Source organism: Nuphar pumila, chromosome 14, assembly GCF_984573655.1.
Source record: "Nuphar pumila chromosome 14, dmNupPumi1.hap1.1, whole genome shotgun sequence".
Taxonomy (NCBI): domain Eukaryota; kingdom Viridiplantae; phylum Streptophyta; class Magnoliopsida; order Nymphaeales; family Nymphaeaceae; genus Nuphar; species Nuphar pumila.
Genome location: NC_143262.1, coordinates 7,407,461 through 7,421,302, shown reverse-complemented (window position 1 = coordinate 7,421,302; position 13,842 = coordinate 7,407,461). Strand labels below are relative to the sequence as shown.

The following is a 13,842-nucleotide window of genomic DNA, read 5'->3' as shown; positions in this document are numbered from 1 at the left end:
AATTGTGGAACTACCACGAGGGAGGTCAACCAGTTCCCAAGTACCATTAGAGATAATGGAATCCATTTCACTCTTGATGGCATCTTTCCAATGCTTTGCTTCAGGTGAAGCCATTGCATCTCGGAAAGTGGGAGGATCATCTTCGATAAGGTAAGTGATAAAGTCACTTCCCAAATCCTTGGTAATCCTTGGTCTCTTGCTCCTTCTAGGTTCAACCACTTCCTCAGACTCATCGGGTCTAGGATGGGAACAAGATGGTTCTACCCCCACATCTGTCATCCTTTCCACATGTTCGGGAATGGAACCAGAAGTTGAAGGTATATCTACAGAAGACAGATTTTGAGGTACACCAACTTTCATGGGAAATACATCCTCAAAGAATGTAGCTTCTCGAAGCTCTACAATAGAGTTAACATCTATGCCAGATATCTCAGACTTAATTACTAAGAACTTGTAGGCATAGCTGTTCTCTACATAACCCAAAAAGACAGCATCTACTGTTTTAGGACCCAACTTCTTCCTATTGTGCTCTGGGACAAGTACCTTTGCAAGGCACCCCCACACTTTAAGGTATTTTAAGCTAGCTTTCCTATTTCTCCAGAGTTCGAAAGGGCTACTATCCTTATGCTTCTGAGGTACTCTATTCAGAATGTGGCAAGCCGTATTCAGAGCATCCCCCCACATATAGGTAGGTAATCCAGAACTCCCAAGTAGAGTATTTATCATGTCAGTTAGGGTTCTATTCTTTCTTTCTGCAATCCCATTGGATTGAGGAGAATATGGAGCAGTAAACTCATGAACTATTCCAACAGATTTGCAATATTCATCGAGTTTATTAGAGGTATATTCTCCTCCTCTATCAGACCTCAATCTTTTAAGTTTTCTACCAGTTTGTGTTTCTGCTTCATTCTTAAAGTTAAGAAACTTATCAAAAGCTTCATCTTTTGATTTTAGCAGATACACGTAACAGTATTTAGTGCAATCATCTATAAAAGTGATAAAATACTTTTTATGATTTCTAGTTAACACTCCATTAAACTCACAGATATCTGTATGCACCAGATCCAATATTTCAGAATCTCTAACAATCGTATGGAATGGTTTCCTACATTGTTTTGCTTGCACACAAATTTCACATTTTTTAGTTTTATCAATGGAATGCTCAGGAATCATTTTCAAGTTCATCATGCGTTTCACAGAGTTGAAATTCACATGACCTAATCTATTATGCCATAAGTCAGATGATTCTATGTTATAAGCAACATTAGACAATGAGTCAAAAGAAACATCATTTTCTAATTTATCACTGCAAACATGTTCAACACGAAGTTTAAATAAACCATCATCTAAATACCCCTTGCCAATAAAAGTTCCAGAATGTAAAATAACAACTTTATTACATTTAAAGTTAAATTCATAACCCTCTCTAACAAGACATGAACCACTTAGAATGTTCCTTCTAACTACAGGCACATGGTGCACTCTGTGTAAAGATAGAACTCGTCCTGAAGGAAACTTCAGATCCACGCGTCCAATCCCTAACACCTTTGCAGCCGTTGAATTGCCCATAGTCACGGATCTGTCTGCAGCAGCCTGGTATGAGACAAAGACAGACTTATCAGTACAGACGTGCACATTAGCCCCAGTGTCAACCAGCCACTCAGTTGGCTCATAAACGTGATAGATTTGTGGGTTAATAGAAACATACCCAGTACTGGTCCCAACGACCTCAGTCACCATGTTGACTTGAGGCGTTCCTTCTGTGGTCCCATGAGCTTTGGCTTTCTTGGAAGGACATTCCTTAGCCCAGTGCCCAACCTGCCCACAGTTCCAGCAAGGTTTGTTCTTTGCCTTTTTCTGGATTTTGGCCTTAGGTTTAAACTGGTTTTTCATTGCAGATTTCGATTTTTGTCCTTTGCCCTTAAAAGCTCCCGTCATCATGTTCACCTTAGGCGGTTCAGTTGGCATTACGATCTGTTTCTGGCTCCTATGCTCCTCTTCAATGGCAATGGCTACCATAAGATCATCTAGAGAAATTTTTCCTCTACGGTGCTTGAGAGACATACCGAAGTCTACCCAAGACTTAGGAAATTTCTCTACGATGGTCATAACTTGAAACTTCTCAGGAAGTTTCATTTCAGCCTCAGCTAAACTATGGAGCAGTAGCAGAAACTCGTGTGCCTGCTCAGTGACCGACTTGCCTTCTACCATCTGATATTTCAGAAACTTGGCAACAGAGTACTTTTCAAGACCTTGGTCTTCAGTATTGTACTTCTTGTCAAGTTGATCCCACAAACCCTTAGCAGTGGTAGACGAAGAACAGTACACATCGAACAATGTGTTGGACAGAGCCAACAATATGCAACCACGGCATATACTGTCCTTTTCTTTCCACTCTACAGCCGCAGTGACTGCAGCAGGGTCAGGGTTCGTATCAGACACCGAAGGGCAGTCGACTTCCAGAACATTCAACAGCCCTATCGTAGTGAACCAGATCTTCATGCGTTGCTGCCAACGTTTGAAGTTCTGCCCGGCAAACTTTTCCGGCATACCGGACATGTCCACTTTTGGTACAAACGCAGAAGAAGTCGACATGTTACGAATCTTCTCTAAGACTGATGGATCATATTTCAGATCACACAGTTTCACAATCGTCATCATGATATAAAACACGAAATACATCAATAAATACAACAGTGTAAATAACATGATTAACAGACGACCGAAACAGTAACAGGGAGCAAGCATGGCATTTTCCGCATCAGACCAAAATCCAGACGTAAGCATATAAACAAACACATGCATAGAACATAAAGAAAACAACATGCACATGTTTAGAATATGCAGCAGGCTAAGGCGTACGAAAGTACTCCCCTTAGAGAAGATTCGCCCCCACATACTGTGCAGATCAGGGTCCGGCGTCCTTCCCCCAGGATACAATAGCCACGACGAACCGAACGGTGCACTCCGATGGATCGTCCTTCGAAAACAGCCTCTTCGAATCACAGTTGCAGAACAACCCCTTTCGGGATAACTCACAGGAAAAAGAGAGAGAGATGGGAAATCGCGGAATGCTTCTTCAGAAATCGTCTGTCTCAGTCACTCTGTAACCCCACCCCTGACCACGCTTTTATAACCCACGAACGGTTATGAAACGTGGAAGGAGCCCGTTACGGAATCCGAGGGGACGTGATCCGTTAACGGACTTCGAAAGATCGAGATCCGTTACGGAATCCGAAGTTCCATAACGGGCACGGAATCCGAGGAGTCGTGACCCGTTATCCTCATTACCCGTTACCGAATCCAAAGAAACTTTGGGTAAAAAGATACTTGTCTTGATTGGATATGGCCCTAAAGGGCCAATTACCCGACCCGACCCGACCCGGCTCGGCTCGGCACGGCACGGCACGGCGGGCGGGCGCGCGCGCGCGCGTGTGTGTGGTGGTCATCCCACTCCCTTGTTCTCAGGAACAAGTGTATGAGTTCACTAATTGCTTATAAAGCTCTCAGAAAACTCATGCAAAAGCAATATGGGACTATTCCACCTTATCAAGACCTCTATCTTAAACACCTCATTCCTTCTTTGAATTTCTCTCCATCCTTTCTTACACCTAACATTCCCCCACAAATTCAAAGAATGAAGCGGGAGGAAACAAAAAGTGCCAAAAAGAGACATCCTGCAACAAGACAAATCATGCTTTCAGCAATGGTACCTTCCGGTTTGAACCACTACCTTAGTTGACTAACTTTTACCCCCACAGGAACGAAGTGAACTGAAGTCTTGAACTTGAACCTATGGTGTAGGAGTGTCCATTAGCAACAACACGATAAAGGTTCTGGTTGTAATCTTTAGGGGCGGCGCGTTAATGGCCATGCGCCCGAATCCTGTTTCATGAGTGACTTCAGGAATAACCCAATTCCTTGAACTGCGGCCACACAGTCACACTCACATAGGTGGGCTTCTCCAAAGATGCACTGTTAACATCTCGCCTTGAAAGCTTTGAACCCATTCAGAGTTTTAACTCTTCCTTAACTTGCAGCTACAGCACCTTTCCCTTGTTCTCAGGAACAAGTGTATGAGTTCACTAATTGCTTATAAAGCTCTCAGAAAACTCATGCAAAAGCAATATGGGACTATTCCACCTTATCAAGACCTCTATCTTAAACACCTCATTCCTTCTTTGAATTTCTCTCCATCCTTTCTTACACCTAACATATACACCCCACTAGCAATGCAGGCCTTTCCCTTTAAGACATAAGTCATGAGTAGCCTCACATGGATGCTGCTGCTGCTGCTGCTGCTGCTGCTTTTCGGATGCTGTTGCTTCACCGGTATTCATAGCGTTATTGGCTGCACCAATTGCCCTCCTTATCTTACAAATGCCACAGACCAGGCAGCCTTGCTTTCCTTCAAATCTTTCATCACCTCTGACCCCAAAAGCTTGTTATCCAATTGGAATACCAATACATCCTTCTGTAATTGGTATGGCGTTTCATGCAGTCGCCGGAGACAGCGAGTCACCGCTTTGAGCCTCACGGAAGCAACTTTGTCTGGCACGCTCTCACCATCCATCGCCAATCTCTCTTTTCTTAGGTATTTGAATCTCAGCGTAAACTCCTTGGGAGGCAATCTACCCCAAGAGTTTGGCCGTCTGACTCGTTTGAGGGTGATGCAATTGGGTAAAAACCAGATAGAAGGTAGTATCCCAACAACTTTAGGTCGTTGCCAACAACTTCAATGGCTATTATTGCCTTATAACAAACTTAGCGGCAACATACCCAGGGAATTTGGGAACTTGCCAAATCTGAGGAAATTATTTCTGGGTGTAAATATGCTCACAGGTACCATTCCACCATCTTTAGGAAACCTTTCAAAGCTGGAGCTAATTGATTTGGGTAATAACATGCTGCATGGGCAGGTACCCTCTGAAATTGGACAATTAAGCAATCTGCAGAAACTGCGGTTGGAATACAACAACCTCACGGGTATAATACTTCCTTCAATCTCCAACTTGTCTTCTCTTCAAGTTGTTGATCTAAATGAAAATAAGTTTATTGGGCAAATTCCAATGGACATGGGTAATAGGCTTCTCGAACTCCAGGGGCTTTACTTGCGGAGGAACAATTTTAGTGGATCCATACCCGTCACCCTTCCTAATGCTTCAAACTTGGTGATTCTTGAGCTATCCCAAAATAGCTTTTACCCCCACAGGAACGAAGTGAACTGAAGTCTTGAACTTGAACCTATGGTGTAGGAGTGTCCATTAGCAACAACACGATAAAGGTTCTGGTTGTAATCTTTAGGGGCGGCGCGTTAATGGCCATGCGCCCGAATCCTGTTTCATGAGTGACTTCAGGAATAACCCAATTCCTTGAACTGCGGCCACACAGTCACACTCACATAGGTGGGCTTCTCCAAAGATGCACTGTTAACATCTCGCCTTGAAAGCTTTGAACCCATTCAGAGTTTTAACTCTTCCTTAACTTGCAGCTACAGCACCTTTCCCTTGTTCTCAGGAACAAGTGTATGAGTTCACTAATTGCTTATAAAGCTCTCAGAAAACTCATGCAAAAGCAATATGGGACTATTCCACCTTATCAAGACCTCTATCTTAAACACCTCATTCCTTCTTTGAATTTCTCTCCATCCTTTCTTACACCTAACATATACACCCCACTAGCAATGCAGGCCTTTCCCTTTAAGACATAAGTCATGAGTAGCCTCACATGGATGCTGCTGCTGCTGCTGCTGCTTTTCGGATGCTGTTGCTTCACCGGTATTCATAGCGTTATTGGCTGCACCAATTGCCCCCCTTATCTTACAAATGCCACAGACCAGGCAGCCTTGCTTTCCTTCAAATCTTTCATCACCTCTGACCCCAAAAGCTTGTTATCCAATTGGAATACCAATACATCCTTCTGTAATTGGTATGGCGTTTCATGCAGTCGCCGGAGACAGCGAGTCACCGCTTTGAGCCTCACGGAAGCAACTTTGTCTGGCACGCTCTCACCATCCATCGCCAATCTCTCTTTTCTTAGGTATCTGAATCTCAGCGTAAACTCCTTGGGAGGCAATCTACCCCAAGAGTTTGGCCGTCTGACTCGTTTGAGGGTGATGCAATTGGGTAAAAACCAGATAGAAGGTAGTATCCCAACAACTTTAGGTCGTTGCCAACAACTTCAATGGCTATTATTGCCTTATAACAAACTTAGCGGCAACATACCCAGGGAATTTGGGAACTTGCCAAATCTGAGGAAATTATTTCTGGGTGTAAATATGCTCACAGGTACCATTCCACCATCTTTAGGAAACCTTTCAAAGCTGGAGCTAATTGATTTGGGTAATAACATGCTGCATGGGCAGGTACCCTCTGAAATTGGACAATTAAGCAATCTGCAGAAACTGCGGTTGGAATACAACAACCTCACGGGTATAATACTTCCTTCAATCTCCAACTTGTCTTCTCTTCAAGTTGTTGATCTAAATGAAAATAAGTTTATTGGGCAAATTCCAATGGACATGGGTAATAGGCTTCTCGAACTCCAGGGGCTTTACTTGCGGAGGAACAATTTTAGTGGATCCATACCCGTCACCCTTCCTAATGCTTCAAACTTGGTGATTCTTGAGCTATCCCAAAATAGCTTTTCTGGACCAATACCACTCGAAATTGTTAGCTTGCCTCTACTTCAAATTCTCAATCTGGAAAAAAATAACTTAGTTAATGCACCAAATACCAGCGAGCTGAAATTCATCACATCATTGGCAAACTGTAGTCACCTTACTTACTTATTCTTCTCGGATAACAATCTGAATGGGATTTTGCCCATCTCAATTGGAAAACTAAGCACTAATCTGCAAATGCTACGTGCAGGGTTTTGCGGGATACATGGGCGTATTCCACAAGAGATTGGTAACTTGACCAGCTTGCTCACACTGGAATTGAGCGGGAATTCCTTGAGTGGAGCCATTCCTGCAACGATGAGAGGACTGGCAAAGTTGCAGATTTTATATCTCTTTAGTAATAGACTGGTTGGTCCGATTCCCAGCGAGCTCTTTGTTTTGCAATCCATTGGAGTCCTTAAGCTTGACGATAATCTGATATCCGGTCCCATAGACTACTCAATAGGAAACATGACTAATTTACAGAAAATTAGTCTATCGTTCAACAAGATATCTGAAATACCATCTAGCTTTTGGGCGATTAAGGGTTTAATCAGTGTGGAAATGTCCAACAACAATCTGACTGGACCTCTTCCAACAGAAATGGGGCAATTGAAACAGCTATCTTTTTTAGACCTTGCTGTAAATGAGATATCAGGGCACCTCCCAGATGTTTTCGAAAGCCTCGTGATGCTCTCAACACTAAACTTGTCATCAAATTCATTACAGGGCCAAATTCCAGTGTCACTTGGGAAACTCTTGAGCATAGAAACCTTAGATCTCTCCTCCAATGCTTTTGTTGGCAACATTCCTATGGCATTGCAGGGGCTTTCACATCTCATCTATTTGAACCTGTCGTTCAATAAACTGGAGGGAGAGATACCCAATGATGGCATCTTTGCAAACCTTACAGCAGAATCATTTTTGGGGAACAGTGGACTTTGTGGACCGACCCGGTTCCATGTGCCAGTTTGCTCAACCCATGCTAGGAGCCCATCACATAGAAGGTTGGTTTCTCACCAAGTAATTATTTTAGTAGCCACCCTTCTTTTGTTGGGCATCCTTACAGGTTTGCTTAAAATTGTGATGTACCGGAAAAGAAGGACAAAACCTGCTACAATTGATCAGACGGCTGGCCAAAGGCACAACATGATTTCTTATTACGAGCTTCTTCGTGCGACAAATAACTTCAGTGAAGCCAACTTAATCGGTGTGAGCAGTTTCAGTTCTGTCTATAAAGGAATGCTTTTTGATGGAACATATGTGGCTGTAAAGGTCATTAATTTGTTGTCTCAGAGGGCCACCGATGTGTTTGATGCAGAGTGTGAAATAATAAGCAGAGTTAGGCACAGAAATCTTCTCAAAGTCATCACTACTTGCTCGAACCTTGATTTCAGGGCATTGGTTCTTCCTTTTATGCAGAACGGGAGCCTGGATCGGTGGTTGCACTCTCAGAACAATTACTTAAATCTCCATCAAAGGCTTGGTATCTTGATAGATGTTGCTTGCGCTATGGAATACCTCCATCATGGTTATGGGGATCCTATCATTCATTGTGATCTGAAGCCAAGCAATGTGCCTCTGGATGATGACATGATTGCACATGTTGGTGACTTTGGTATCGCTAAGTTGTTGGCTGAAGATAAAACGTCAACTCGCACTGGAACACTAGGCACCATTGGTTATATTGCACCAGGTATGGTACGATTGCTCTGTAAAATTTATTTAGGGTGCATCTGAGAGTGTTGATTTTTGAAACTATAGTGATTTCACATCCAAATGTTGTCTATTTTGGGGATCTTAGATTGCATGGCTGGGGATTTTGGTGTTTGGTGTTGATCCAAATCCGACCAGGAGCAGTGAGATCTGGAGCATCCAAATGCACCCTTAAGGTGTGTTTGTTCGCCCATCATGCACCGCGGATGCATAGGATGTGCCAATTAAACTGTGGATGCAATTGACGCGCGAAATGCACGTCCTCTGCTTCTGTGGAACGAAACTCCCCCTTTAAGCTGAGAACGGGGACGAGGGGTGAGCAAATTTTAAAAAAAAAAGAAACGTCGGGGGGGGAGGGGGTCTCTCTCTCTCTCTCTCTCTCTCTCTCTCTCTCTCTCTCTCTCTCTCTGCAGTAAGACTACCGAAAGGCTGACGAGGGCACCCTAGTCTTTCTCTCCCTCTTTTTCTTAGTTTCTTCTTCTCTCTGCTCTAAACAATAAATTTCTTTGATTAGAGCTTTGAATCAAAAAAAATTTGATAAAGATTTTCTATATTTAATTTGATTAGGTTTTTTTTCTTTGCTTTTTTTTAATTTTTCTCTCTGATTAAGGCCTTGATTAGGTTCTAAATAATAAATTTCTTTGATTAGGGCTTTGAATCAAATTTTTTTAATTAGGTTTTTTTATATTTAGTTTGATTAGGGTTTTTTCTTTGGTTTTCTTTGATTAAAGTTTTGAATCAAATATCTTTAATTAGGTGTTTTGATATTTAATTTGATTACAACTTTTATTTGAGTTGATTAGACTTTTTTTCTTTTATTTTCTTTGATTAGGGCTTTGAATCAATTTTTTTAATTAAGGCTTTTTTATAGTTAATATTTTTCATGTACTTGATTAGAATTGTTTTCTTTGACTAGGATTTGAATTAGGGCTTTTTGTATTTAATTTTATGGTTCATTTTATTGCAGTTTAGGGTTTTCTATTTTATTTATGTTTTATTTTCTTGTATTTTAGGGATTTATGATCTATTTATGTTTTTTATTTGTATATAAAAAATATGAATTTTTACTTTTTTGTCAAATTAATCAAATTTTAAACATTTTTTTGTACTTGGATTCAGTTTGAGATCCATATCCAGTTCTAAAATCTATATTTTTGTTGACAAATTTACATAATTATGTCTAATATGATAAGGATTAAAACATTTATATATCAACAAAATATCAATTCTTATTTTTTCTCAAATTACCCAAATTCTAAACATTTTTTGATATTTTGATTCAATCCAAAATCCATATTCAAGGCTAAAATCCATAATAAACATGTAAATACACTCGTATGGTGAGGGGATCAGGTCATACGATCCAAAATGCTGTTATTCAACCCATTATTCATGTGTGGCTAAATTGTTTGCACAGCATAAATCAAACGCCGAACACAAGCTAACAACACAACTTCTCGTCCAGTTAAAATAAACGTTGTACGGAGTACAGTTGTTACACAACATACATAATATGTATTTTGTTTTACTGTTTCATCTGAATATGGACAAACGATCAAACACACCCTTAGGGCCTGTTTGGATACCTCTGAAAACCTGTTTTGTTTGGAAACAGCATTTAAGGAGATAAACCAAGTTCTATTTCTGTTTGTATGACATCGATTCTGGTTTTCATAAGCCAAGTTTTTATCAAACCTGGCCATCTTCCAACCAAACAAAAGGAAAATTAATATATGGTCATTTTCTCTGCATCATTGGCTGGACTGGTACCGCCCAGCATGACCAATACAAGGCAGTAGCAGCCCGATCGTTTTTCTGCTGGTGACTGGCCTGAAAATGGTTAGCTTTTTTATTTTAGTCTTTTTTAATTTTTAAGAAAAAAAATGGTTTTTACTTATCCAAACACTTAAAACCTTAACCAAGTTTTGAGTCAAAATAAAAGTTTCTTAAAACCAGGTTTTGCCCCCAGTCATCCAAATGGGACATTGAGCTATTATCTTCTTGCATAATTGCCTGTGAAATATAGTTAAATATACAACCCATGTTCACTTGGTTGTCTTTGTTGAATTGGTGAAAGATTTGGTAGCAGTTTTTATCTTCGTTTGATTAATCAACTATGCTTTATTATTGTTATGCAGAGTATGGCTTGGCTGGAAAAGTATCCACCAAAACAGATGTTTACAGCTACGGTGTTACGCTGTTGGAGACAATCACTAGGAAGAAGCCTACTGATCCAATGTTTGTCGAGGGCTTAAGCCTAAGAAAGTGGACGGATGAAGCATTTCCAAATGCAATAACCAGTGTCATAGATGCTGATCTCTTGAGCGACCTTCACAGTGGTGAGCTAAGCCAAGATGGTGATCAAAGTGGTAGTCTAATGACTCTTTTGTCAATTGCTGAAGTTGGACTTCTTTGCTCGGCTGAATGTGCAGAAGATAGGATGGAGATGCCCAACGTAGTGGCAAGGTTAAAGAAGATAAGAGATGCTTTAGCTGCAAATCATAGTGCCATTTGAGCCCTTAGTTGACACTTTTGTGATTTCTCCTTTGGATTTTGTGTTATGTTGTCGATTGTCTGAAATGAAAACCGCAACTTTGGTGTGCATCAAATTATATATACTTGGTTAAGGAAGCTGAGAAGCTCCCTTCTCCCTCACTTCCTTTTATTTTTTGTGTTTTTTTTTACCTTTTTAGCTTCTCTCTCGCTTCTTATGTCGCTTTCGGTTCGCTTCTTAAGTCACTTCGAAGACGATTCTTGGTTTGCTTCTAAGTCGTCACATACTTCCTGCTTCCTAAAATTTTGGAAGCTCATCGCTTCCCGCATCGCTCAACTCTGGATTGTACCAATATTTGGCATTTGCAAGATGATGCCAGCTCCCAAACGAAGTGTAACGTATACTGAGCTTTTATATTTATCTCTACTAGGTCTACTGCAACCAAATTCTAGGACACGCAATCATATCATCCCTAATTCACATCTAAATTCGTAATCATTCAACCCAAAACCAAACTAGATCTGAACTGATCTATGGAGATTATGTTTAGATTTGATTGCCCATTTTCCTGTTTGCAGGAAGAAATAAAAATTTCATGCAAAAAGGAAGAAAAAAATTTAAAGCACAAAAGGGTTCCATAACCAAATGTACAAATAAAGCCACCCTGCTCACTACCGAACCTTAAACTCACGAGTGCCATGTCCTACCGGACCTAAATTTTCTGTAAAAATAGTAATCTGCAGTAGCAGCATATTTATCAACTATTAACAGAATGCCACCCAAAACATTTGAGTTATTGCATTTGACCCGGATACTTTATTCAATGCATTTAAAATACCTGCCTAAAATTTAAATATCATTTTTTATCATTTTTATGTAGAAAATCATGATGTTATCTTGTGGTCTTCGTTCACAGATCAACCATCAGAGCATTTTAGCCATTTGGATTGACTACACAAGGGTCCAAGTGTGCCTTTAAAATATAAACTAGGGTAAGTTACATATAGGTGCCTAATATATTGCAAATAAAGCAAATTTTCATTGTTCTAGGATTGTATAAGCATTATAGTGCGACGACCTAAGGATACTTTTCAAAAGATTAAAAAAATAAAATTCAAGAGGGTCGGGATGATCAATGACCGACCTGATCCACTGATTGCCAATCAAGGCCTCTCTTCCAGCACAAATAGATATACCGAACGTACCTACCTTGCTAATTAAGATTTCATAGAGCAAACTGAAATGCAGTGTGTATATTTATCTGATCTGATCGCTTATGACGGTTTAATATGGGATTCAGGTTGGATCAAGGATGAAAGGATCTAGAATTAATCAAACCCGAACTGTTATTCCTTTAAGTTTGGCTCGTAAGGATATATCTTGGTCCCTGCCAAACACGACCAGTTGACCTGATACCTGAGTATGTATGAGGTATCAACCCGACACGAACCCAAATAACCTGGTATGGGCATAAAAAAATGCTGAGCCAAATATTATTCGTGTGGACCGGAATCCTATCCAAGTAATATGTAGTTTACCTGAACCAAGTTATACCATTCAAAATGGTGCCTAGATTGGATAAAAAATTACAAGGATCCAGAAAGACCCTGATCCATGCCAAACCTGACTCATTGACAGCACTAAGCATGAGATATGACCCTGAGTTTGAAGGTTTTCATACGTTGTTTTGACACCGAGCAAAAAGAATTTTTGTTTCTCTGAAAGGAAATTATGATTTGGATCAACGATTTCAAAGAAAGAATTCAAATTCAGCTCACATGTGCTCTCTCAAACAAAGCAAGATTGAATCGGGAAGGAATCACGTACTCAAGGGAAATTGGCTCAAGGTAAGGCAACTTCTCGTAACGGCAACAAGGGTAAGGACGACCTGTCTATGACAAGGAATTTGACACAGGACGACCTGTCTATAATATTTCATTTTGAGCATAGATTTACTTGTTACCATTTTTTTTATACAGAATAGCGTAGGTTAGTTAATCAAAATATTTTCTTTGCTTGAGTAATCTAGATTAAGTTCTCGTAAAAACATGCCTAGCGTGAAGTCGTCCAACAGTCCGAACGGTCCTGTGTGATTCATTGATTCAACGCAGAACCGTTGGACGGTGTGGCTGCTGGAATCAACATCAAGATTCGATCAGTATAATATGCACGTAGCGCTATACCTCCAGCTACCAAACAACCTACACAGTCCACCCTGTTAAACGACTCACGTTGGTTCAATTGAGTAATGTCAGTTCACGCATAAACGTGACTCATATTAATAGATGGCATGCTTTGACTTTAGGTATTCAGCAAATGCATTAGTTTGATGCATGTATGCTGAACATCTTATTTTATTTTTTAGGTTAGTGCAATTAACAATTCAGTAGTCAAGTTAACGTAGTTTTTTTTTAATTTTGTTTTATTAATTAATGTGTTTTTGGCAATTGACGTTAAATTATTTTATAGGTTAGTGACTCATGTTAACTTTATTTTATAGATTAGGTTTTGACGTTTGTTTTAATTAGGTTAACGTATTAACAATACAAGGGAATTCATAGTACACAGGAAATAATTTAGCAGCTAGGTTTGTCATCTATTTAATATGGTTGTGCATTTTAGTAGTAGCTCTTTCTTTTATACATTACTTTATTAGTCATCTATTTAATATGGTTCTGCATTTTAGTAGTAGCTCTTTCTTTTATACATTACTTTATTAGTCATCTATAAGTAGTTTCATGCGTTATTTCATTAGTTGTACCTCATATGTCTTTCTAATATTTTGTTATTTCATTAGCTTATAGGGTGTTGCATTAGTTGGTTAGATCATAGGTTTGTTACACTACAAGAAAATAGGTTGTTAGCGACGGACGTTAGCGACGGAAAGATTCCGTCGCTAGTTAGCGACGGATTGGCGAGCGACAAATATTCGTCGCTATTATCACTGAATCTTAAGAAAGTAGCGACGGAA

General features: G+C 40.0%; 1 protein-coding gene across 1 annotated transcript; it reads left to right on the top strand.

Moving 5' to 3' along the window:
* Window positions 1-7,135: 7,135 nt before the first annotated feature.
* LOC149816223 (receptor kinase-like protein Xa21) lies at window positions 7,136-11,000 on the top strand. Its single transcript, XM_089987586.1, has 2 exons — window positions 7,136-8,357; window positions 10,516-11,000. The coding sequence occupies exons 1-2, from the start codon at window positions 7,226-7,228 to the stop codon at window positions 10,890-10,892; spliced, it is 1,509 nt and encodes a 502-aa protein (XP_089843712.1). The 5' UTR covers window positions 7,136-7,225; the 3' UTR covers window positions 10,893-11,000.
* Window positions 11,001-13,842: the final 2,842 nt, after the last annotated feature.